This window comes from Mesoplodon densirostris, chromosome 4, assembly GCF_025265405.1.
Source record: "Mesoplodon densirostris isolate mMesDen1 chromosome 4, mMesDen1 primary haplotype, whole genome shotgun sequence".
NCBI classification, from domain to species: domain Eukaryota; kingdom Metazoa; phylum Chordata; class Mammalia; order Artiodactyla; family Ziphiidae; genus Mesoplodon; species Mesoplodon densirostris.
Window position 1 is genome coordinate 87,021,708 of NC_082664.1, and position 27,397 is coordinate 87,049,104.

A 27,397-nucleotide genomic window follows, 5' to 3' on the forward strand; every position below is an offset into this window, starting at 1 on the left:
TAAGATCTTATCAGGTAAGTTTAATTCATTGTTCAATTCTTCTATCTCCTTACTGATTTTGGGGGGGGCGGTGTCTCTCCTATCAGTTATTGAGAAAGGTGTTTTAAAATCTCCCTCTATAGTTGTGGATTTTTCTGTCTTTTTAGTACTATAAATTTTTGCTTCACATATTTTCAAGCTATATGATAAGATACATATACATTTAGGATTGTTATGTCCTTTTGGTGAATTGAGCTCATAAAATTTTTATAATGACCCTCATTATCTCTGATGGTACTTAAAGTCTACTTTTAGTCATTAAGCCACATTGGTGTTCATCTGATTTTCTATTTGCATGGTTTTATCTTTTTCCCTCCTTTTAATTTCAGTCTGTCTGTGTCTTTAGATTGAAATTGTGGTTCTTTTAAATAGCTTATAGTTGGGACCTTTTTCTTTGTCCACCCTAGACTTTTAATTGGACTGTTTTTTTTTTTTTGCGGTACGTGGGCCTCTCACCGTTGTGGCCTCTGCTGTTGCGGAGCACAGGCTCTGGACGTGCAGGCTCAGCGGCCATGCCTCACGGGCCCAGCTGCTCCGCGGCATGTGGGATCTTCCCGGATCGGGGCACAAACCTGCATCCCCTGCATCGGCAGGCGGACTCTCGACCACTGCGCCACCAGGGAAGCCCTAATTGGACTGTTTTGCTCACGTGCATTTAATATTATTACTGATGTGGCTGTGCTTTAAGCATTTCATCTTGGTATTTTCTGTTTCTGTCATCTATTCTTTCATTATCCTTCCCTGTTTTCATTTGGATTACTTTTTTTTTTAAATTATTTGTTTATTTTTGGCTCTGTTAGGTCTTTGTTGCTGCACATGGGCTTTCTCTAGTTGTGGCAAGCGGGGGCTACCCTTTGTTGCAGTGCGCGGGCTTCTCATTGCGGTGGCTTCTCTTGTTGCAGAGCACGGACTCTAGGTGCGTGGGCTTCAGTAGTTGTGGTGCATGGGTTTAGTTGCTCCATGGCATGTGGGATCTTCCTGGACCAGGGATCGAACATGTGTCCCCTGCGTTGGCAGGCAGATTCTTAACTACTGCGTCACCAGGGAAGTCCTAGATTACGTTTTTAAAATTCCATCCTTGTGGCCTATTGGTTTTTCAGCTGTGCTTCTGTAAATTTTTTTTTTTTAAGTGTTTGTACTAGTCTGCTCAGGTCGACATAGCAAAATATCATAGACTGGGTGACTTAATAAAAATTTATTTTCTCACGTTTCTGGAGACTGGAAAGTCCAAGTAATGTTTTTGGTAGAGTTCAGTTTTGTTGGGAGGTCTTACCCTGGGTTGTAGACAGCTGCCTTCTAGCTGTGTCCTCACGAAGAGATGAGAGAGACTGCCCACCTTTATGACCTCATTTAACCTTAATTACTTTTTCAAGACCCTATCTCCATGTACAGTCACAAGGGGGTTAGGGCTTCAGTGTATGAATTCGGGAGGGGACACAATTCATTCTTTATCTGTGGTTGTAGAGATAATTGTGTGCATTCTTAATTTATCAAGTAGAATTAAATTAATATTATAGCAGTTCATGACTAGCTAATGTCCTTGTTGTTCATGTCCTTAGATGTGTTATAACCCCCCCCAAATGTTATTTTATTTGCTTTAATCAGTCAGTAGTCATTTAAATAAACATAAGAAAAAGCCTTTTATATTTACTCACGTTTATTTTTCATCGGTCTTCTCATTCATTCCTGGATCCATTTTCTTTTTTTTTTTTTTAAACTTGCTACTTAAAATATATATATTTTTATTTATTTAATTAATTAATTATTTTTTGGCTGCGTCGGGTCTTAGTTGTGGCATGTGGGATCTTCGTTGAGGCCTGTGGGATCTTTCGTTGTGCTGCACAGGCTCTTCGTTGTGGTGCACGGGCTTCTCTCTAGTTGTGGTATGTGGGTTTTCTCTTCTCTAGTTGTGGCATGTGGGCTCTCTAGTTGAGGCGTGTGAGCTTAGTAGTTGTGGCACGCGGGCTTAGTTGCCCCAAGGCATGTGGGATATTAGTTCCCAGACCAGGGATCAAACCTGCATTTCCTGCATTAGAAGACAGATTCTTTACCACTGGACTACTAGGGAGGTCCCCTGGATCCATTTTCATACTAGTTCATTTCCTATTAGTCTGAAGAACTTCCTTTAGTATTTTTTTAGAACTTAAAAAAAATGAGATGTAATTCACTGCTATATAATTCACCCTTGAAAAGTGTTCAGTTTAGTGATTTTTAATATATTCACCAAATTGTATAGTCATGACCACAGTCATTTTAAGGATGTTTCAGCACTCCAAAAAAAAACCCTGTGTCCTCTGCTAGTCACTCCCCATTTTCCTCCAGCCAGTATTCAACCCCACTCACCCATATGCAACCACCAGTCTCTTTTTTGTCTCTGGGTTTGCCTTTTCTGGACATTAAATGGGATCATACAGTATGTCATCTTTTGTGCTTTACTTAGCATAATGTTTTCAAGGTTCATGTTGTAGTATGTATCTGTACATAATTCCTTTTATTACTGAATAATATTCTGTTGTTTAGATATACTACATTTTATTTATCCATTTATTACTTGGTAAACATTAAGGTTGTTTCTGCTTTTTGACTATTAGAAATAATGTTGCTGTGAACATTTGTGTGCAAGTGTTTGTATTGAATAAGTTGTGGGTGTTCATAAGCCCATTCTTTCCCCACTGAATTTATTGTCTTGGCACCCTTGAATTGAATTCAGTTGAAAATCAATTGAGGGACTTCCTTGGTATTCCATTGGTTAAGACTCCTTGCTCCCAATGCAGAGGGCACAGGTTTGATCCCTGGTCAGGGAACTAGGATCCCGAATGCCGCATGGCACTGCCTAAAAAAGAGAAAAGAAAAGAAAAAAAATCAATTGATATAAAAGTGGACAGGTATTACTGAACCTTGAATTCTGTTCAGTTGATTGGTATGTTTAGCTTTATGCTAATTACTGTAGCTTTGTAGTAAGTTTTGAAATTGGGAAGTATGAATCCTCATTTGTTTCTATTTTTCAAGATACTTTGAGTTATTTTAGGGTCCCTTGCATTTCTATATGAATTGTACGATCAGCTTGTCAATTTTTACAAAAATCCCAGGTGGGGCGTTGATAGGGATTGTGTTGACTCTGCAGATCACTTTTGGGGAGTATAGCTGTCTCACCTATATTAAGTCTTCTAGTATGAAACTGTGGAATATTTACCCTTTTTTTTCTTTTTTTGTAGGTTGGCTTTAATTTTTTTCCAACAGTTGTATAATTTTCTGTGTAAAAGCCTTACAATTTTTTGGTTCAGTTTGTTAAGTATTTTATTCTTGTTGATGCTGTTGTAAATAGAGTTGTCTTCTGAATTTCTTTTTTTTTTTTTTTTTTTGCGGTACGCGGGCCTCTCACTGCTGTGGCCTCTCCCATTGTGGAGCACAGGCTCTGGACGCTCAGGCTCAGTGGCCACAGCTCACGGGCCCAGCCGCTCCGCGGCACATGGGATCTTCCCGGACTGGGGCACGAACCCGTGTCCCCTGCATCGGCAGATGGACTCTCAACTACTGTGCCACCAGGGAAGCCCCTGAATTTCATTTTTGATGTTTGTTCCTAGTGTGCAGAATTACAGTTATTTTGCTGTGTGTTGATCTTGGATTCTGCAATCTTGCCAAACTCATTTATTCCAATAGTTTTTTTAGTAGATTTCTTAGGATTTTCAGTTCTGTATCCACAGAGTTTAGTATCTCTGGGGAGTTCTGGAACCAATCTCCCTCAGAACTGGGGGCCAACTGTATACAAGATCATGTCATCTACAAATGGAGATTTTTTTTTTTACTTCTTTTCAATCTGGATGTTTTCTGTTTCTTTTTATTGCCTGATCACCTTGGCAGATTCTCTAGTATAATTACTGTAAGTAAAAGTGGTGAGAACTAATATCCTTGTCTTGTTTCAGTCTAAGGAAGTAGTATTTTTTATGAAGTATGAATTCTTTCAGATGTCTGGAAATGTCTTTAGCTTTGAAGGCTTCTTTTGGTAGATCTAGAACATTATGTTGACTCTTTAAATGCTTTATGATTGGTGTCATTCCATTGTCTTCTGTTTTACAGTGTTTCCAATGAGTAGTTAGTCTGTTCTCATAGTTTTTCCTGTAGTCTAATGTGTCTTTTTTTCTTCCTTGCTTATAAGGTTTTTCTCTTGATCTTTTTTTCAGCTGTCTGATCTTTATGTGCCTAGGTATGATTTTCTCCTTGGTGTTTGCTGAGCTTCTTGGATCTGTGGATTAAAATCTTTCATTTTTGGAATATTTTTGTTCAATTTCTCTTCAAATGTTTTTCCTTTCTTTCTCCTACCTTTTTGGAGGTGCAACTGCTAGTATGTTAAATCATCTGATGTGTGCCATAGGTCTCTGACACTTCTTTTGCTTTTCCTTTTTCTCTATCCTTCAGTCTAGATGATTTGTAAATTTCAGCTCACCTCAGTTTTAAGGGTAGGATTGAACTCCTTTCAGACAGGGCCTTGGGATCTAAGTGCTGTGAGAATGTAAGTTTCTGATTTTAGGCCAAGTTTCTGCATCACTAGAAATTCTGCAAAAGTCCCCTGGAGGATAATTGGTGGGAGCGAGGACTTGTCTTCTCTTTGAGGTCCTCCAGATCTAGTCTGCCCATACTCAGGCATTAATAGTTTGGTTTCTCTGTGTTTCCGCAAAGATTCTTTGCCTATAGCAGCTTTTTTCTCTCTTCACTTGTGCTTCAAGCAATGTAAATGCCACTGAGGGTTGAAAGCAGTAGCAATCTTTGGTCACTTGGAGAAGGCTGGTCCCTCTCTGGAATTCAGTTCATTTAAACTTACTTGTACCCAGAGGTCTTCAGTGGCTTTAAAGAAAGAATAGGATTTTAAGTTTATCTAGTGTTTTGTCATTGTTATGGCAGAAGTTATGGTCTTTGTGAACTTCTGTATTCTAACTGGAAGTGGAAGTCCTCCATTGAAAAATTTTTGAGTAAGGTCAAGATCTTAAGTCAGTTTTGCAAGGAACAAGTAGCTACAGATTGATTTAATGGTTACTTTTGAATATTTGAGGTAAATGAAAGTTTTACAGATAAAGTGACTTTAACTGGGTTAGTGAGTAGTTCTAACCTGTCCTCAAGATACATTGGTATAGTTTATGTGCTTTCAGTGATGAATTGGGAGAAATGAGAAACTAAAAGTTTGTTTTGTTTTTTGATGAATTATAAACACTTAAGTCTAGACAGGTTATATGTCCTTGCCTTCATCCACCCTATCCTTTTATTTTGGAAGAACTAATGCTGGATTCTTTACATTGAAAGTGGGTTTTGCAATTTTAAATTTGAAAAATCACCTGGCACCAACATTGGGACTACAATGGAAAAAACTACTGGCTTGTACATTTTAAAATGGTTAAAATGTTATGTTTTATGTTACATGAATTTTATCTCAATTAAAAAAGTCAGTGGGCTGTTTGAAAGGCCCTTCCTGATGTTTATTTTAATTTTTAATTGTAATGAACATTTGTTTGTTTTTATTGGCAGTTGTTGATTAGTGTGTACATTTCTAGAGTCTGATTTTGGATCAGTGCAAGCTGACTTTCAAAATTGAGTTCATTTGAAGAATACCATTAGGAGAAAACATGTTATAACATATCTTGCTTTTTGATTTAGTGATGAGTTACTTGTTAAAACTTTACCCTTTAGTTTATATATTTTTCACGAGAAAATGACAGAATATGTAAAAGTGTGATGTTGATAAACTGTTTTTGAGAACCTTGTTTTACAGAGTTTTTTTTTATGAATGGCTCTTGAAATCTGATATGATTTTACTTGGTTTCCAACAGTCTTTTTTTTTTTTCTTTCCCTTCCTGAGTGTTATTTATGGATAGTTCTGTCCTTTTTAACTCTCCCTCCCCTGTCTCTCCAGTCTTGTTGGCAACAATTTTGAAGATGGCTCCCATGTAACATCACCATTAAACCCAAATGAAAACTTCAATGTTGTCATTAAAGAAGAGCCTCTAGATGATTATGAATATGAACTTGGTGAGTGCCCAGAAGGGGTCACTGTGAAACAGGAAGAGTCAGATGAGGAAACAGATGTGTACTCAAACAGTGATGATGATCCTATACTAGAGAAACAGTTGAAGAGGCACAATAAAGCTGATAAACTAGAAGCTGACCATCCTTCTAAATGGCTACTACCAAATAGCCCATCAGGTGTTGCTAAAGCTAAAATGTTCAAATTAGATGCTGGAAAGATGCCAGTAGTCTATCTGGAGCCCTGTGCTGTCACCAAAAGCACAGTGAAGATTTCTGAGCTCCCTGATAACATGCTTTCCACATCTCGGAAGGATAGAACTTCTGCGTTGACAGAATTAGACTATTTGCCTACGTACATTGAAAATTCTAATGAGACTGGTTTCTGCTTAGGCAAGGAATCAGAAAATGGTCTTAGAAGACATTCACCAGATCTCAGAGTGGTACAGAAATATCCCTCACTTAAAGATCCTCAGTGGAAATATCCTGATATATCTGACAGCATTAACACAGAAAAAATACTTGATGGTTCAAAGAGTTCAGTTGGGGACTCATTTTTAGGAAAAGAAGACTTGGGCAGAAAGAAAACTATGCTTAAGATTTCAACGGCCTCCAAGACTGTGAATGCTAATCAGAATGCCCCTCCAAATGTCCCTGGAAAAAGAGGAAGGCCACGAAAACTGAAACTCTCTAAGGCAGGGCGGCCACCTAAAAACACAGGAAAATCTTTAACTTCTACAAAGAATACTCCTACAGGCCCTGGGAGTACCTTTCCAGATGTGAAACCTGATCTGGAAGACGTAGATGGTGTTCTCTTTGTTTCCTTTGAATCGAAGGTAAGATTGTCATTTTCAGCATTCTTTCCAAGGTCAGATAATCATCATTGAATTGTATACTGGCTGATAAATAACTTAGAATATAGTTATTGTGAATGCATCCATTATGCGAGGTTGTGTGCACCGGGAGGGGAGTATGTCCAAAATATTGGGTTAACAGGCATCACTTAAGGTATTTTGTTTGAATGGACTTAAAAAATTATGTCTGTTTTGATTATGATTTTTGCATTGTGTTTAGTTGGAATTTTAAAAATCTTTGGCTCTTAGTGGAATTTCATTATTATATTACGGACTTTGAAAAGGCATAAATACATGAAAAGTTTACTAACTCTTTTGGGATACTCCATCCACTGATTTTCATCAGCAATAGCAGAATACCATTGGAGAACAAAAAATTAATAGTCTTATTAATTCTGCTGTCACAATGATAGTTTCCATGTTTATTTTACTCTAGCTCTTCAATTAGATTATTTTTCTTTTAGATTGTTGTAAAAGCCTAATCTTTCTAAATTAGCTACACAGAGGTTGAATTCTCTCTGCCTGTTCTTTTCTTTCCTCCTTGTTAATTGCTGAGTAAGCTGTCTTTACACAGGCTCTAAGAAATCAGTATACAAGTTATGATAAATTGGCATAAATACAGTTTTAAGTCAGTTAGCTGAGTATATTATATTTAAATTTTTGCCCCCCATTATTAAAGTGAAAAGTATCAAAATGAAAAAACATTTAGAAAATAGTGAAAAGTATCAAAATGAAAGAAAATCTTCCTAGTTTACTTTTAAACCTTTAGAAGTGATATGAACTACTTCTTTTCTTTCCTTTTTTTTTTCTTTTTTTAAATATAGGAAGCTCTAGATATTCATGCAGTTGATGGAACAACAGAAGAATCCTCTAGTCTTCAGGCATCAGCCACAAATGACCCAGGTATTATATAATAGTAAAAAGGAGGACGATATTGGGAGTTTGGCTCTAGAAGTGAAAGATGCAATGTGTATTCTTCTATAGTATATAGTAGCTTATTTTATCATTGCTTTCTGAATAGGTTGCAGAGCAAGAATTTCCCATTTGGAAAAGGAATTGATAGAAGATTTGAAGGCTTTGCGGCACAAGCAGGTCATACATCCTGGTCTTCAGGAAGGTATAATTCTCTAAAAAATATACAAGCCAATTTTTAATTTTGTTCTGTTCTCTCCTTCCCCTGTCTTTCTCTCCTCCCCTCTTCCCTTTGCTCCTTCCCCTCTTTTTTCTGTTTTTCCTCCTTTTCCCCATCCTTAATTTGATTTCTTTCAGCCCTTCTCTCAGCTTGCATTTTTCTCTTTTCTCTGTCCATGATTCTTTCCCTTAACTTAAAAACACATCTAGGTCTTTTTTTATCCTAAGAGAAACTTTTCAAACTCTGAAGATACTGTCTTATCATTGTGAAGCTAATATATTATGCATTAAAAAACGTATATCATGATAAGAAAGTGGTGTTTTCTCTTTTCTTTCTTATAACCCCGTTTGGTTACTTTTGTTTCTGTGGGGGTTTTGAAGGTTTTTTGTTTTGCTTTTGGAGGGGAAGAGCCTACTTTTTCTGGTATACTTAGTAATATATTTAACTATGTAAAGAGAAGAATACTTATCTGTCTCATTGTGTGGCTGTAAAAATATTATATATTTCATATTTTGCTGGGGATGTAATTTAAAATTTTCATGATTACCTATTTGGTTGCCATAGTTTATCTTGGCCTTGATCATATCATTTAATTCTTTTTTTTAAGATAGCAAAATTTACTATCCTTATTGCCATCATAGTTAACTACTGACTTCCCGATTTGCACTGTAAATGAATGACTGTAAGCCATGCCCCAATTTTTATTTTCCTTATACCTTTGATTTTAGGTGTGCTTCTTGGAATAGTTTATTGAGTTTTTGACTGTTAGTCAATTTTCATGAGAGTCTAAGCGTTGTATGCCAACAAACAAAACATTGATGTATAAAACAACCATTCAGTTTCTAAATTAAATGATAATACTTGAACTTTTGCTTTAATGAGGGACTGTGTGATAGTGTGGTCTTAAAGTATACAAATTTCAATCCAAGTGATAAGGACTGGGTACTGTGGATTGTAATGGAAAATCACAGTCACATCATAGTGGTCTTGCTGGTAATAATGTTTGCTGTCATTTATCGTAAGCTTTCACTTCTGCTATTTTATTTAAATAATATTCTCTTTATCAGTTAAGTTGTCCTTTCTCCCCCCACTCCTCCATTTTTTTCTTAGGTACTCTAATAATATATAAATATTATAACATTTGTATTGCATTCTTTCAACCTAATCCCCCATTTGTTTTATAGTCTTAGTTCTAGAGTTAAATATATTCAGTGCTCCCTGCTGGTCTTTTTGCTCTGATTTGTTTGCTTATTTTTTCCTGTTTGGGTACGGTTTGAGTTTTTTCCTTCCCTTATAGACATTTTAGTCAAATCTGTAATTTTTTCTTTTTGTGTATTGGGTGTTCAAAGTCAAATGCCTGTGGAAACTAAGCAGGTAACATAAAGTGAAATTAGCCTGAATTTGGGGATGGTGTTGGACTCTGGTGGGCTGAAGCATAGGTTCCTGTTCTAAAGGGGCAGTCACATCCGTGGATTGTCAAATGGGAATGTAGGCTCAGTATTTTCAGAAATTCCTATTGTTCTGTAAAAGGTAAAGTCAGTATTTTTATGTAACGTGTTTCAGTTTTAAGTGGTGTCAGCTGATACAGTTTTTTGGGCACAAAAGTGTGTGAGGCATCAGTTTTCACCTGCCATACAAATTATGCATTTGGTTTTCAAGTTTGTATTAATCCTCACATTGTTAAAGTTAATTCAACTACATTCTTTTTTTTTTTTTGCGCGGGCCTCTCACCGTAGCGGCCTCTCCCGCTGCGGAGCACAAGCTCCAGACGCGCAGGCTCAGCAGCCATGGCCCACGGGCCCAGCCGCTCTGCGGCATGTGGGATCTTCCCGGACCGGGGCACGAAACCGCGTCCCCTGCATTATTGGCCGGCGGATTCCCAACCACTGCGCCACCAGGGAAGCCCCAACTACATTCTTATATAGTTTTACTTTTTTAAACAGTTAAATCTGTAATTCATGTGTCACTGTTCATAGTATATGATGTAGGGTTCTAGTTTGGATTTTTTTCTTTATTTTACTTTGGCAGATGTCTCCCCCATCCCCCAACCTTTGCTTCTTAAGACTTAAAATATTAAAAGAATTACGTTAGTTGGGCTAAATATTTGTAGTAACTGATGGTTACTACATCAGTTGATGGTGCCAACTCCAAGTATCTGAAGATAATGAAAATATTCTTCCAGGTCCCTTTCTAAAAACCGATGCTTGCAGTAATTTATTAAATTTCAATTCAGTAATGTTGTATTTCTTTGCTTTTCCATCAACTGTAGAGTTTCATTATTCTTTATAAAATAAGCATCTACAAATCCAAAATGTTTTTGAGATGAAAAAAGCTTGAAAAACTTGAAAAGCTTTTTCAGCTTGCTTTGAAATTGTGGAAGAAATGTTAATTAAGCCTGAGAAAATGTTCTTATTGTTGATAGTTTTATTGCTAAAATAAAATAAGATTCTTAATTTTGTTTTCTACAGTATATTTTTTCTCCTATACTTTGCTACATCAAAATTCGTTTCTTTTCTAAGTCCATCAACCTGAAATTATCATGTTTTTGATCTTTAAAGGTATTTTTGTAAAAGCTTTTCTGTTTCATTGCTACCAAGTCAATTCTATGTTAATTGTTAAGTGAATTTTTTGTTTTAGATAAGTTTTAGATTTGCAGAAAAATTGGTACCATAGTACAGAGAGTTCCCATATACTCAGCATACAGTTTCTCCTGTTATTAACATCTAACATTAGGGCAGTACATTTGTTACAATTAGTGAACTAATATTGATATATTGTTATTAACTAAAGTCCTTAGTTTATTCAAATTTCCTTAGTTAATTTTTTTTGTTCCAGGATCTCATCTAGGAAATCACATTACCTTTAGTAGTTGTGTCTCCTTAGGATCTTGTTGGCTGGAACAGTTTCTCAGACTCTTTTGTTTTTAATTACCTTGACAGTTTTGAGGAGTACTGGTCAGGTATTTTGTAGAATGTCCCTCAGTTGGGATTTGTTTGATGTTTTTCTCATGGTTAGACTGGGATTATATGTTTATAGGAGGAAGACCACAGAGGTAAAGTGCCTTTCTCACCTCACCTTATCAAGAGTACATATTATCAACATGATTTGTCACTGACTTTTTTTTTTTTTTTTCCTGTACGCGGGCCTCTCACTGTTGTGGCCTCTCCCGTTGTGGAGCATAGGCTCTGGATGCGCAAGCTCAGCAGCCATGGCTCACGGGCCCAGCCGTTCCGCGGCATGTGGGATCTTCCCGGACCGGGGCACGAACCCGTGTCCCCTAACATCGGCAGGCGGACTCTCAACCACTGCGCCACCAGGGAAGCCCTGTCACTGACTTTTTATGTTGCACTCTTTGGAAGTCACTGTGTAGTCCACACTTAATGAGTGGGAAGTTATGCTCCACTTTCTTGAGGATGGGGTATCTGCATAAATTACTTGGCATTCTTCTGCAACCAGAGATTTCTCCTTTCTCCCTCATTTTTATCCAATCATTTATTTATATCAGTGTGGACTCCTGTCAGTTTTAATGTTAAATTCCTTTATGATAATATTCCCAGAGCACTCTGCCTCTTTAGTTACTTAAAAAATACTCTGTACTTTTAAATCAGTGGTTAGCTGGAGTTTTCTTATATAAATGTCTACTTTTCTGTTCATTGTTGGCTAGTTATATAGGTGTTCATTCCTCTGAGTGTATTTTTGTGGATACATCCTATTTAAGTGGGTTTAGCTAGAGGCAGGCATTTTTGGCTACAGTTTATTGTCTTAGGTGACTCTGCTCTGAACCTAGAGGGTTATCTGTTTTCATTTCTATTTTTATGGGTCTTTTTTTTAATGGTGTGATAATATTTCTTTAAGAAGTTGCTCCTAATATGGTGAAAAGGCAAAAGCATTCAGGAGTATGATTTAGTTTAAACTATCATGTGGAAAGGGTTTTATGCTTTTTGGGGGATGTGCTAAGAATTATTTAACTATCTTATTTTTGCAAGATAAAGTTATTATCATTCATATGAAAATGACTGAGTCTGGGTCTCAAATATCTATTACTCAGGGAAGGATTTTCTTGAAGGGCAAACATTTCAAGGTGTGCAGGTAAGCTGAATTGGGAATTACTTTGAGCAGTGTCCATGTGCCATTGACCTCTCAACTTTTAGGGCTTTAAAAAAATTGTAAGTATATTTAAAATAAATTTGGTCTTTCTGTTGATGTTTTTAGGATCACTTGGTATCACTTTTGGGGGAAGGTGGCAGTTCAAAGTATAAGTAAATGCAGACAAGAAGATATGTAGGGGAAACAGTCTCTAAATTTGATTGTCTACCTATTTGGCTGTATGGGTACATTTTTAACGACTTAACTCCTTTCTTCTTTCTCTGTAGGCAGCTGTTCTGGCAGTTTTTGTCGATAATAATAATAGAGTACTTTTCTCTTTTCAAGGCACTACAGTATCTCAGTTTATCCTTTGTTTAGGATTCTGTTTCACTTGCATTTCTGCAATATTTTGCTTTCTGGTTCCACTCTGCTCTCCCTCTCTGCCTTTCCTAGTTAATTCCTACTTATTCTAATTTAAGAATTACACTCTTTGTAAAGTTTTACCAGATTGCCTTGGGCTTTTCAAGTATCATTTGTTTTACCTCTTACAGTATTTTATCCTATTGTGACTACTAATGAATCAGTTGGGAATACATAACACAAAAGCTCCTTGAGGTCTGGGAAATGTCTTTTATCTCTATCATTATCTATATTACAGAGCATTTCAAAGAGAAGGCACAGTTACTTCTTAAAACATGAAACTCAGTGTGGTGGATTGATATTATTATTTTTTGGATTGGTATTATTTCACTGATGAGGAAGCAGAAGCTAAGAGAAATTTAGCCCAAAGACAAGATTAGAAACCACTTGTTTTGACTCTTATTATTTTCTCCCCAGTTGATTGAAACATGAGGAAATAATATTTTATTGATGTTAATTTTAATCACATGTGATTAAAATAAACATGATAAAATGATATTTATTTTAAAGAACTAGAATTACAAACTAATTTATGTGGAGGATATACAAATTAGCCTTAAGAACTTGTGGCTTGTAACCTGCCTAGTGTCTTCACCTTTTAGGAAACCAGTACTATGTAAGCTTTTTATTGGAAACCTGCACCTATGACTTCTAGTAGTTATTACTACAGCAGTTGATGCTTTGAATTCCTTTTGGTTTCAGTTTTGTTAAAATTTAAGTTAAATACTTTCTTGCTCAATAATATGAAGCCAGTAATTCACAAACAAGGAAATCCAAATTAGAAGATTGTCACTGGTAACAGAAAAAATGCAAATTTAAGAACAATAGGATATAGATTTATACCAGTAAGATTGGGACAATTTTAAAAGTCCAGTGATATAAAATGTTGGAGAGGATGTGGATCAACAAGAACTCTTATTACACTATTGAAGGGAGTATAAGTGGAGAGTAATTTGGCAATCTAGTGAACAGCTTCCCAACTAGAGCAGTGTTGCATGTGGTTATCCATGATTGTGTGACAGGTATGCTCTTGAGACACTGATCTCAGAGTGGCCAGACAAGACCAAGGGAAATTAATAACCATAGAACTGGTTGCCTCCAGCCATAAGCAGCCTCATGTTTATCCCAGTTTGTTGTGTAATCATTGTTTTCTTATATGCCATTACATAAGAAGGATTCAGAATAACTAGGTGTGTCAGTTAGAATTCTTAATCGCAAACATGAGAATACACTCTGTAGGTGAAATAGAATACGGATTTATTAAAGAATATCAAATGACTTACAGAGAGACAGAGAAAAGGAAAAATGTCCAAATTACATTCCCCAAGAGCTCATACCAGCAATCTCACAACATTGGGCAATTACCACCATTTTCAATATGGACACTGAACACAGTATACTACAGCTAGGATGTTTACTCTTACCTCTAAAAGTTCTTAACTTGGCCAAACACTGTCACTCTCATTAACACAATTCTGCACAGTATTCCTTTCCTCATGGTGCTCTCTTCTAAATTGAAGCCTTTTATGGCTGCATCTGTGTTTTAACACCTCTTCCTTGAAGAGGTGGAGGTTATAATGTGGAAAAGTAATAGCTATAGGAAAGGTTCTCAGAATATTTTGGGCAGCCACATATATGTCAAACAATATCCAGTAAATTGAAGATGAACATATCCCATTACATAGCAATTCCACTCTTGGGTAAATGCCATAAGGAAAAGCTAAATGCACTAGAGAAGCTTTCATACATGTTCATGTGTGTGATGTACATTCTTGTACAAGATGTACAGTTATACTGCAGCATTGTTTGTAATAGTTTAAAATAGGAAACAATTCTCATTAAGAGGAGAATGTTTAATAAATTGGAGTAATTCATAATCTGGAATAGTGTACAACAGTGAAAATAAATCATGCAAAGATAAATGTGTCAACATAGACAAATCTTAGATGTAAAATGTTAAGCAAAAAAAAAAAAATATGTAAAATAAATGTTTTCCCGAAAGATTGCCTCTTAACCTACAAATAAGCCATAGTATTTATAGGCTCCATTAACCATAAATATCAGTAAAAATAACTAAAGAATTAGCAGCCTTAATTAGGCCAGAAGCACAGACTATGGCAAGTTTGTATTAGAGGTCCTAGGAAATCTCTGGGCTACAAAACGTTAAAGTACAAAAGATCTGAATTCTGCTATGTTTATGTATTAGTTACCTATTGTTGCTTAGCAAATTACCACAAACTTAGTACCTTAAAACAACCCATTTACTGTCTCAGAGTTCTATGGGCCAGGTGTTTGGGCATGGCTTAACTGGGTCCTCTTCTTAGGGTCTCACAAGGCTGCAATCAAGATGTCAGACCTGGTTCCTCATCAAAGGCTTGACTGGGGAGGGATCTGCTTCCCGTTTCCCTCAGATTGTTGGCAGAATTTATATCCTTGTAGCTCTAGCAGGATGGGTGATATACTTACTCTTATATTATCACATACACATAATCATATATATACATCCTGCCCCTTTTGCCACATTCCATCAGTTAGAAGCAAATCACAGGCCTCACCCACACTCAAGAAGAGAAGGGGAAGAATATGCAAATATGTAATACCCAGGAGGTGAGGATCATGAAGCCACCTTAAAGTCTGTCTGTCACTTTCAATTTTTATTTCATCATTTCTGTTCTCCACTTTTTCTTGATCTCTATTATCCCCCTACCTCACCCCACCCCACCCCCCAACCAAAGATTTAAAAAAACCCAAAATGATTTGTGGTCCTTTTTTCTTGTAGTTGGCTTAAAATTGAATTCAGTGGATCCAGCAATGAGTATTGATCTTAAATACTTGGGAGTACAGCTACCTTTGGCTCCAGCCACTAGCTTTCCTTTCTGGAACCTTACAGGAACCAACCCTGCCTCACCTGGTGAGTGCATAGCGTTTGTAAAGGCAAACAAATTTGTGATAAAAATAAAATGCTACCATTGTTACAGACATATAGGCTACTCTAATGTAGATCTTTTATCTAGTGATGAGTCTTAATGATGATTTATACATTTTAGATGAAATTTTAGTAGCTAATTAGATATTAAATATTGGCTTGCTAGAATTTTGATCATCTTTTTTACTTTTTCTTTTATAGATGCTGGATTTCCCTTTGTTTCTAGGACAGGGAAGACTAATGACTTCACCAAGATCAAGGGATGGAGGGGAAAGTTTCATAGTGCTTCTGCATCTAGGAATGAAGGTAATCAGCTTTTTAAAAATTTATAAATACATTCTGAAACATGTGGCCAAAGACTTTTGTTAAAAGTAAGCCTTGGTTGTTTTTCTTTATCTCCTTTCCATGCTTTAAAATAAACTGAAAATAATTGTCTTGGCTGTTTTTGTTCATTTTCTGTGTCCCATAGTCCCCATCCTGGGGCTCAGTCGCTAACCATATCAAGCTTAAATAATCCTTGCAGCTTTTTCAAGGTGCACTTCCTTTTGGTTCCTACAGTTATAAAAAGCATCATTCTCAAGCATTATTTCAGAACTGTGTACTTCAGAGCTGTATGGTGATTCCCAATAGCATTGTAGTACTTCAAAATAAACTTCTAAATCCAATCTAAAATCTAAATTTTGACTGTATGCTTATTGGTCTCCTTTCTTAGTGCTTTTCCTTTCCCATTACACTTGTTTGCAGTTACACTCTAGCCAGATAAATTTACCATTTGTCCAATATAGTTTTTCTCATCTTTGAATCTTTGTAGTGTTATAATAGTGTAATGCTTCTCTTTCTACTAAACTTGCTTTTTCTTGTTCCATAAAAACTAAATTTTATACTCCTGTTTTTGTGCCCTTATCCTCTTCCCTTGTGTTTTGTGTCAGAATCCAGGTATTGCAATCCCTTAAGTAACCTCTTGGTATTCTGTTGAGGTCAAATTTAAGTATATTTTTTGCATTTATGTTTTTACTTATGTCTCATCTCTATACTAAGGTCATAAGAGGTTGTCGACTCTTAGTGTTAATTATTACTATTGTTAGCACTTTGCAAAATTAATGTTAAATATATGTAATGAGATAATTTTAGATAATGGACTTTAATATAATTAGTATATGACATTCAGTGTCTTTACTTGGCTTTATATTTTTCCTTATTTCCGAGGAGGGATGGTTTGGAAGATTTAGTAGCTTATAAATTAATGCTCCTGGCCTTTTAAAAAAAATTTTATTTAATTAATTAATTTATTTTTGGCTGTGTTGGGTCTTCGTTGCTGCGCGCAGGCTTTCTGTAGTTGCAGGGAGTGGGGGCTGCTGTTCGTTCTGGTGTGTGGGCTTCTTATTGCGGTGGCTTCTCGTTGCAGAGCATGGGGTCTAGGCGTGCGGGCTTCAGTAGCCATGGCACGTGGGCTCCGTAGTTGCGGCTCGCGGGCTCTAGAGCACAGGCTCAGTAGTTGTGGCGCATGGGCTTAGCTGCTCCGTGACATGTGGGATCTTCCCAGAACAGGGATCAAACCTGTGTCCCCTGCATTGGCAGGTGGATTCTTAACCACTGAGCCACCAGGGAAGTCCCTGCTCCTGGCCTTTTTAAGTATATTTTTCTACAGATATAAAGATCTGTCCTAGATTTAAGTATCTGTGTCTCTTTATTTCTAGGTGGAAATTCAGAAGGTTCATTGAAAAACCGTTCTGCTTTCTGCAGTGATAAGCTGGATGAGTACTTGGAAAATGAAGGCAAGCTGATGGAAACAAGCATGGGTTTCTCTTCTAATGCTCCCACATCTCCTGTGGTATACCAGCTTCCCACCAAGAGTACCAGCTATGTTCGAACACTTGATAGTGTACTGAAGAAGCAATCTACCATTTCCCCTTCTACCTCTTACTCTTTGAAGCCTCATTCTGTACCCTCTGTCTCTCGAAAGGCAAAGTCTCAAAACAAACAGGCACCTTTCAGTGGCCGAACTAAATCATCTTATAAATCCATTTTACCATACCCTGTTTCACCAAAGCAGAAACATAGTCATACTATTCCAGGAGATAAGGTTACCAAGAATTCTTCAACCACCATTTCAGAAAATCGGGTGAATAACTTGATTGTGCCAACTTTAGATGAAAATACATTTCCAAAGCAGATTAGTTTGCGGCAGGCACACCAACAGCAGCAGCAGCAGCAGCAACAGGGAACTCGCCCTCCAGGATTGTCTAAATCTCAAGTGAAGCTAATGGATCTGGAAGACTGTGCACTTTGGGAGGGAAAACCAAGGACCTATATCACTGAAGAGCGAGCAGATGTTTCCTTAACAACTCTACTTACGGCTCAAGTAAGTATCTGTTGTTTTCCAGAAGCATATTAGTCTTGGCTAGAGAGAATTAGGTCGTCAGGAGAAATGGGAATGGGGCTTTTTGGCAGGAGGATGGGGCTTTTAGTTACCTTAGTGACAACTAAGGAAATGTCTTCCACGTTTGTTCTTCTTTATCAACTAGACACCATGTGTAGATTCCTCCTGCCAGCAGAGGGAGACTGTACAATTGTGCTTTTGAATTGTCCCTCTCCTGTGTAAAGGCAGCTGGCCATTATGAACTTTTCTAATTTCATTCTCCAGCATGTGGACAAGTACATTTACTGATCTTGTTAAAACAACTTTAAAAACTCTGCTTAGATGGTATTAAATCACAGCAAAATCTCCCAAATTATAAACCTATAGAGAAAAAGTTATGGTCTTTCATAAAATTTTATATTAAGAAATTTTCATTAATTATTGATTCACCTGTGTTAGCAGCCTCAGTGCATGTGAAATGATATAGCAGCACATGGGTAATTTTTTTTCATGAAATTTCTGTACTTTACTTTCCATTTTTTAAATTCTGTGACTAAATTCTAGAGCTAAAGATCATCAGATGTTGGGACAAAGTACAGATTGTGTCCTTTATAATCAGTCATTCCTAAAGACTTTTATGCATGTGTTATAATGTTCTCTTTTTATTAATTATCATAGAGCAGGGGTCAGTAAACTTTATGTAAAGGGGCAGATAGTAAATATTTTAGGCTTTGCAGGCCATACAGTCTCTGTTGCAGTTACTCAGCTCTGCTACTGTAATGCCATAGATGTTATGTAAATAAGTGAACCTGGCTGTGTTCCAATGAAACTTTAGTTAGGATTTGGCCCATGGGCCTTAAGTTTGTCAACCCCTGCTATAGAACATTATGCATGATTTCTATTGAGAATACATTCATCCTTGTTGATATTTTGGCTAATAATTAATTAAAATATTTATTCTCTTGTCTGTGCTATGCATTAGAATGGGAGATTGCTTAGAGTTCTGTTTATATTCATGTTTTTTCCTTTGAATCTGCACTAATCTTGTACTGTTAGTACTGAGTGCTTAAGAGTTGGAGAAGGCAGACCAGTATATGACTGTAGGTTGTTAGGGGATGATTTAGTAGATTTATAATATTCTACTTTAACTTTAGGCATCTCTCAAAACTAAACCCATCCACACGATCATAAGGAAACGAGCCCCTCCATGCAACAATGACTTCTGTCGATTGGGTTGTGTATGTTCAAGTCTAGCTTTGGAGAAGCGCCAGCCTGCTCACTGCCGCCGACCAGACTGCATGTTTGGCTGCACTTGTTTGAAAAGAAAAGTTGTACTTGTTAAAGGGGGATCCAAAACTAAGCATTTCCAGAGGAAGACTGCTCATCGTGATCCAGTATTTTACGATAATTTGGGCGAGGAGCAAAGAGAAGAAGGAGAAGAGGGAGTCAGGGAGGAGGAAGAACAATTGAAAGAGAAAAAGAAGAGAAAGAAGCTAGAATACAGTGAGTATTAATTGAGAGTTAAAACAGTATAGTTTTTTGTTTTTGTTTTTTTGTTTTTGTTTGTTTTTTTATTAGTTTCTGCTTTATAACAAAGTGAATCAGTCATACATATACATCTGTTCCCACATCCCTGTTTTTTTTTTTTTTTAAGAAAAGTATGGTTATTTCGGGACTTCCCTGGTGGTTCAGTGGTTAAGACCCTGTGCTCCCAAGGCAGGGGGCACGGGTTCAATCCCTGGTTGGGGAACTAAGATCCCTCATGCCAAACGGTGTGGCCAAAAAAAAAAAAGAGAAAAGAGGAAAAGTATGGTTATTTGAAAACGTATTTCAAATATTACTTACTTTAATCCTAATCAGTGATCTCATAAGAATTTCTTATTATCCTTAAAATGCTCTTTCTATATGGCATGTGTGACATACACAAAACTGTGCACGCATGCCTTTTTTTAAATTGAAATTTTCTCTTGAAGATAGCTTTTTTGTGCTAAATTTGAATCATTCTCTTATTTGGATTTTCAGAATGCCTTTGAGGCTTCATCTTTTTTTCCGTGTGTCTTGCGCCCACTCCCTCACTTCATGCCCCCATGTTCTTTGAATATACAGATGATCATAGTAATCCATCATTTTCTTTTTTTCCCCCAAGCTGAATTTAGGTATAATTGACAAATTGCACATACTTAAAGTGTACAACATTATGATTTGGCATATGTATACTTTGTGAAATAATTACCACAGTCAAGTCAGCCAGCACACGTCATTTTATTTTCTAAAAGAAGTTTACAGAAAGACCTTCTGGTCATGGTTTGAGCCATTCATCAGTTGGTTGGAGATTTGGGGACAAAATAAGGGCATAACTGAGTTGAGCATTATGTACTCTTTTGAAAAGCTTATTTTTCCTTTTTGGTATAATGTTACGTAGATTCAAGTTACATATTTCATTTTTGACTTTTTTTCCTTCCTATTATATCTTTTTATTTTGTTTAAATAGACTGACTATAATTTTACCATGTAATTGAAGAATTCCTTGCTTCTTAGTTTATTAGAGGATTAATATTCCATTTTTGGCAGTTTATATTTACATTTGTTAATTGCTTGCCATGTACTTACTTCAGTTAGATTGGATAATTAATATTTTTATGTATATTCTTCCAAGATTTTCTATTAATCCACTTGTGTACATATGTATATATTTTTATAGAAATGGAACTACTGTGTATGTGGTAACTTACAGAAATTTCATATCATAAAGTCATGTTCTGCTCTCCATATTAACAAGTGCAACTCTATATTACAATTTTAGTTTTAATACTTTCATATTATTACAGTCCTTATGGCTGGACATTTAACCTTTATGGGTTTTCAAACAGGACGGTGATGAACATCCATGTTCAGTATAGGCTATTAAAAGTGGAATTGCTGTGACAATGAGTGCTTTTTAAACATTTATAAATGTTGCTAGAATTATACCAACTACACATTTACCAGTAGTTGGATAGTGCCACTTCTATATTCTTTTTTTTTTTTTTTTTTTTAATTTCTGGCTGTGTTGGGTCATTTTTGCTACACGCGGGCTTTCTTCTAGTTGCAGTGAGCGGAGGCTACTCTTTGTTGCAGTGCGCGGGTTTCTCATTGTGGTGGCTTCTCTTCTCGCGGAGCATGGGCTCTAGAGCACGTGGGCTTTAGTAGATGTGCCTGGGCTCAGTAGTTGTGGCTCGTGGGCTCTAGAGCGCAGGCTCAGTAGTTGCGGTGCACGGGCTTAGTTGCTCCCTGGCATGTGGGATCTTCCCGGACCAGGGCTCAAACTCATGTCCCCTGCATTGGCAGGCAGATTCTTAACCACTGTGCCACCACACTGCGCCACCAGGGAAGCCCACTTCTATATTCTTAACATTGGATATTCAAACTAATAGGCAGAAATTGATGTCTTGTCTTAAATTTATATTTCTTCAGTGATAGGTTTATTGAGCATTTGTCATAAACTTTCTTCTGTAAATTGCTTTTTAAAATTCTTTGCTAACTTTTATTGGAGTGGCTTTGTTTTTTCCCCATATATTTCCAAGAGTTTTATTTTTTTCCAGGTTGTAATTTTGTAATTTATATTTCAATTTTGTTCAAAGGTCTGCCCATCTCCCCTGACAAAGGAAAATCAGAGATGGTTAAGTCTGGCGGTCTCTTCTTTTTAAGGTTTTGGTTCTTTAGAAAGTCTTTCTGTATCCTCAAGATTTAAAAATATTTGGATTAGGGGCTTCCCTGGTGGCGTAGTGGTTGAGAGTCCGCCTGCCAGTGAAGGGGACACGGGTTCGTGCCCCAGTCCGGGAAGATCCCACATACCGCGGAGCGGCTAGGCCCGTGAGCCATGGCCGCTGGGCCTGCGCGTCCGGAGCCTGTGCTCCGCAACAGGAGAGGCCACAACAGTGAGAGGCCCGCGTACCGCAAAAAAAAAAAAGAAAAAAAATTTAGATTAATAAATGGGCTTAAAGGGCTTCCCTGGTGGCGCAGTGGTTGAGAATCTGCCTGCTAATGCAGGGGACACGGGTTTGAGCCCTGGTCTGGGAGGATCCCATATGCTGCGGAGCGACTAGGCCCATGAGCCACAACTACTGAGCCTGTGCGTCTGGAGCCTGTGCTCCGCAACAAGAGAGGCCGCGATAGTGAGAGGCCCGCGCACCATGATGAAGAGTGGCCCCCACTTGCCACAACTAGAGACAGCCCTCGCACAGAAACGAAGACCCAACACAGCAAAAATAAATAAATTAATTAATAAACTCCTACCCGCAACATCTAAAAAAATAAAAATAAATAAATGGGCTTAAAAAATTAAATTGTTCATATATCTGGAATTTATTTGATGTGAGATTTGTCATAGGGCTTCATTTTTCCCCCAAATGGCTAGCTAGTTGTACCATCACTTGTTGAGAGTAAATACTTTCCCTACTGGTTTAAAATGTCACCTATGATACAGGAAATTAAAATATACCAATGTTTGGGTCTGTTTTTCGTTTCTGCTGTCCATTTTGTGACCAGTGCCAGGCTGTTTTAATTGGTATTTCAGTGTTTAAATAAGGTACTACCTTCATATACCTAAATGATCTTTCTGTAAATATGATTTAAAAGGTTTAAAATGAAATATAATACAAAATTATTAATTTAGTTTTATCTACACCTCCTTATTGAGTTTATTCCCATCCTGCACTTACAGCAACTCTTTTCCATTTCAAAGCAACAGGAATAAGTTACAAAAGCCACAGCAGTAGGAATACTGTGTATCTGTTAAGTTTATTACTTTGTTTTCTTGGTAGAGTCTTTACCCTGTGTCTTAATCAGAGTTAAACTCCAGAAGGCAGTCAATTATCATAGTATATTTGGGTTTTCTCACTGGTGTAGTCCTTACTGAAAGACATGGTCTACGGTGCTCTAGGAACCATTAATTTTCTTGTACTGTTAGGGGACAGTGAGGAAAGGAGGGAAGATATTTGTGTTATGATTGCTCTGTAAAAGGAGTAGAAATAGCGAAGAGTTCTTGGAGACAGAAATGTTGCTGAGACCGAAAACAAACAAACAAAAATAAATACAAAAACTGGAAGAAGAAGAAATCTATCAGTATGTTTTGCAAAAAGATAGGAGGAAAACGAGAAAAAAAATTGCTGTGATTTAAAGGAGTTGGAGAAAGTGAGGAGAGAAATGGAAGAGAGAAATTACTCAAAGAAATGATGGTGGAGGCACTGCCCTGGCGGTCCAGTGGTTAAGACTCCGTGCTTCCACTGTGGGGGGTGAGGGTTTGATCCCTGGTCAGGGAACTAAGATCCTGCATGCTGTGCAGCGTGGCCCACCCCCCAGAAAAAAGAAATGATGGTAGAAAATGTCTTGGAGCTGAAGGACATGACACTTCTGATTTAAAGGGCCCACTGAATACCAGGCAGAAATAATTTTAAGGTGACTCTATCTAGACACATTCTTCTGACATTTCAGAGCATTGAGGGTGAAGAAGATATCCTGAACTCCTTTAAAGAGAAGGCACTTTTCCTAGGAAGGATTTAGAATCAGTTTGATATCAAAGTAACACTGGACGTTTGCATCATTGTTTCTAAAATCAGAGTCTAGGGACTTCCCTGGTGGTCCTGTGGTTGAGAATTCACCTTCCAATGCAGGGGATGCAGGTTCAATCCCTCGTCGGCAAGGATCCTGTATGCCGTGGGGCAACTGGAAGCCCGTACGCCACAACTACAGAGCCCACTTGCTCTGGAGCTCACACACCACAACTAGAGAGAAGCCCATGTGCCGCGGCAACGAGCCTGCGCACTGCAATGAAAGATACTGTGTGATGCAACTAAGATCCGACTAAGCCCCCCCGCCCAAAAAAAATTAGAGTCAAGTGGGGACTGGATGAATTTTTAACCTAGCATTCTTGGCCAAATTATAAATCATAATTTATAATTATGCATGAGATAGAGATATATTAAAACATACAATCAGGTTGCAGGAAGTTGATCTCTTGGAGACTCCTGGTGAATTTCTTGAGGTTGTGCTCCAGAAAATGGAATACAAAAAATTCAAGAAGCATGAGATAACATCTAGTGAATTGTGGACCCAGCCCAAGAGGGGGAGAAAACAATCTTAGGATGACAACTACAAAGCAAGACTAGAAAGCAAGTAGTCTAATTTAAAGTAGAAAATCAGGGCTTCCTTGGTGGCGTAGTGGTTGAGTCTGCCTGCCAATGCAGGGGACGCAGGTTTGTGCCCCGGTCCAGGAAGATCCCACATGCTGCGGAGTGGCTGGGCATGTGAGCCATGGCCACTGAGCCTGCGCGTCCGGAGCCTGTGCTCCGCAACGGGAGAGGCCACAACAGTGAGAGACCCGCGTACTGCAAAAAAAAAAAAAAAAAAAAAAAAGAAATGACATGGTTAAGAACCTGGATGATTAATGTTTAGGTGCAGATTCACGCCACCTTCATCAATTAAAAAAAAACCAATTAAGAACACTGGAAGGAAAAAATTTGTTCAGGAAAATTATGGTCCAACTATGAACCAACACAATTTTTGGTAAAATTTTGAACAATTAAGAGTATAAGAAAAGAGAATCTGTTGGACAGTTTCAGCAAACTTAGTGGTATAGAATTACATTTTCTTCCTCTAAGGGGTCAGTCACATTAGTTGATTCTACAAGGATTGATCATATAAGCATAATTTTGTAAGAAATGTATTGGTATTTTGATTTTTAGAATTGGCATATACAAATTGCTAAAGTTCCAAATGGAATTTTAGAACAGAAATCAGTACTATAAATCATGACAATGTGAAAGTAGCGCTATAGCCGACAGAAGATGAAAAGTGGAGCAAGTTTAGGATGCTAATTTCCTTATCTTTCATCACACTTGAGTCCTTAGCCACTGCTAAATCATGGAGTTGAGGAGAAAGTGTTTGATTTAGGATTATTGAGGTAACCACCAAAACTAAACACAAATGGTTGAAAGTAGTCAGTCGTGGGGACTGTGACACTGGGTATGTTGGAAGACTTGCCTTTCATTTTTGTGTCATTTTGTACAGCTTGAATTTTTTTCGTCTTTTGTATTTATTCTGTAGTTGATGTATAAATTAAAAATTAGTGTTTTTGATGCATGGAATCTAGGCATTTGACGATAGCTTTTTTTGTCATTGTAATAGACTTAAAAATTGTTCTGCCATTAGTGGCCCATTAATCCATTGATGTGAACAGAAGGATATTAACGTTATTAGCCAGTCTTTGTGAAGAGCACTGTATAAGGGTATGTCATTTAAATCTTGCAACCTTTTGTGATAAGGTGGTTTCTCCATTTTACAAATACACTAACCGAGTGCTTAGAGCGTTTAAGTGACTTCTTCCTCAAGGTCACATTGCTGTTAAGTGAGCGGTAGGGATTTGAACCCAAGTTTTCCAAGTCTTTGTGTTTTTTCTACTGTGTAAGATACAATTTCTGAAATTTGGCCTTCACTCTTATCACCTGTTTACTCTTGCATTTGTCTAAAAATACTGCAGGTGGTATTGATATAAAAGCACTGTGCTTAGCTGCTGTGGATTGTACCATGACAAAGGATTAAAAATCTGGTGTTCCTCCTTTCTCAGACCACTTAGAATTTTGTTAGAGATGTATACCTACAAGTTAACTTTATGTAAAGAGATCAATAAAATTGATATCTGTAGGAAACTGACTAGGAAAAAAGAACACAAAAATTACCAGGATCAGGAATGAGAAGTAACATTACTGCAGACTTTAAAAGGATAATAAGGAAATATTAGGAACAATTTTATGCCAATAAATTGGACAACTTGGATGAAATGAACAAATTTTTTGAAAGATACAAAGCTACCAGACTCACTTAAGAAGAAATAAGTAATTGTTTAGCCCTGTACCTGTGAACTTGTAGTGAAAACTCCCACAATAATGACACCAGTTCCAGATGTCTTCACGGTTAATTCTACAAAACTGTTTAAAGAAGAAATAATATCCAGTCTACACAAACGCTTCCGTAAAATGGTTTTATTCTGTGAGCCCAGCATTACCCTGATACTCAAACCAGAAAAAGACATTACAATAGAACTGTAGAGTAATATCCCTGAGGAATGAATATATATATATATATAAATTATAAATGAAAATTTAGCAAATCAAATCCAAGAGTATATTTGAAGGATAAGTACATCATGGCCTAGTGGGGTTTATTCCAGTTCTGCAGGGTTAATTTTAACACCAGAAAATAATCACTGTAGTTCACCGTTACCATAACAGACTTTTTAAAAAATGCCATATGGTGATTTCAATAGATATTTTGAAAAATTGACAAAATCCATTTCTGGTAAAAGTTCTTAAGCACACTAGGAATAGCAGGAGACTTCCTCAACCTGATAAGGAGCATCTATAAAAAACCCTACAGGGACATCCCTGGTGGCACAGTGGGTAAGATTTTGCACTCCCAATGTAGGGGGCCTGGTTTCGATCCCTGGTCAGGGAACTAGATCCCACATGCGTGCCGCAAGTAAGAGTTCGCATGCCACAACTAAGGAACCCAAGTGCCGCAACTAAGGAGCCTGCGCGCCTCAACTAAGACCTGGTACAACCAAATAAATAAATAAATATTATAACACAAACAAAAACAAAAAACAAAAAAACCCTCTACAGCCAACATACTAATGATGCTGAGTGCTTTTCCCCAGAGATTGGGAGTGAGGAATATTGTCCTCTTTCATCGTGTCTATTTAACATCATACATTCTAGCCAGTTCAGTAAGGCATGAAAAAGAAAATGCATCCAGGTTGGAAAGGAAGAAATAAAATTGGCTTTTTCATAGATAGGGAAATTTTAGGGAATCTACAAAAAAGCTACTAGAACTGTAAGTTAGTTTAGTGAGGTTACAGCATACAACAGTATCAGTGTACAGTGTATTTGTATATATACCAGTGAACAACTGGAAATTGGAATTAAAAATACCATTTAAAGAACATACAAAGAAATGAAATGCTTAAGGATAAGTTGCAAAAAAAGAAAAACACTTTATACTAAAAAGTGCTGAGAGCACTTTAAAAGATCTAAGTAAATGGAGAGGTACACAGTTTTCATGCATCAGAGGACTCTGTTGGTAAGATACAGTTTTCCTCAGATTGATTTATAAATTTGATGCTGTTCCAGTCAAAACCTCAACAGGCTACTTCTGGTAGAAATTGGTGAGTTGTTTCTAATTTATGTGGAAAACAAAGGACTTATAATAGTCCTTTAATAAACAACTTTGATAAAGAACATAGTTGATAGACTTACACTACCTGATTTTAAGACTTACTATAAAGCTGATGTAATTGGGATAAAGAAAAAGACATTCACATACCTCATTTTATTGCACTTGGTTTTATTGTGCTTTGCAGATACTGCAGTTTTTATAAATTGAAGGTTTGTGGCAGTCTGGCGTCCAGCAAGTCTGTTGGCACCATTTTTTCCAGGAACATATACTCCCTTCATGTCTTTGTCTTGTAGTTCGGTAATTCTCAAAATATTTCAAACTTTTTCATTATAATTACACTTGTTTTGGTGATCCTTGAT

The 27,397-nt window shown here is 37.1% G+C and overlaps 1 protein-coding gene across 18 annotated transcripts in view; it reads left to right on the plus strand.

Moving 5' to 3' along the window:
- The window catches only part of MGA (MAX dimerization protein MGA), a 157,559-nt gene that overhangs the window by 91,036 nt on the left and 39,126 nt on the right, over positions 1-27,397 (plus strand). For 17 of the 18 annotated variants that reach the window (XM_060096648.1, XM_060096646.1, XM_060096651.1 and 14 more), the window contains exons 3-9: positions 5,942-6,887; positions 7,730-7,808; positions 7,927-8,022; positions 15,323-15,454; positions 15,671-15,775; positions 17,167-17,831; positions 18,983-19,331. In XM_060096648.1, the coding sequence (XP_059952631.1) occupies positions 5,942-6,887; positions 7,730-7,808; positions 7,927-8,022; positions 15,323-15,454; positions 15,671-15,775; positions 17,167-17,831; positions 18,983-19,331 (2,372 nt within the window). Of the gene's footprint in view, positions 1-5,941; positions 6,888-7,729; positions 7,809-7,926; positions 8,023-15,322; positions 15,455-15,670; positions 15,776-17,166; positions 17,832-18,982; positions 19,332-21,448; positions 21,630-27,397 lie in introns of those variants that run through there. The other variant, XM_060096664.1, reaches the window with a different exon arrangement.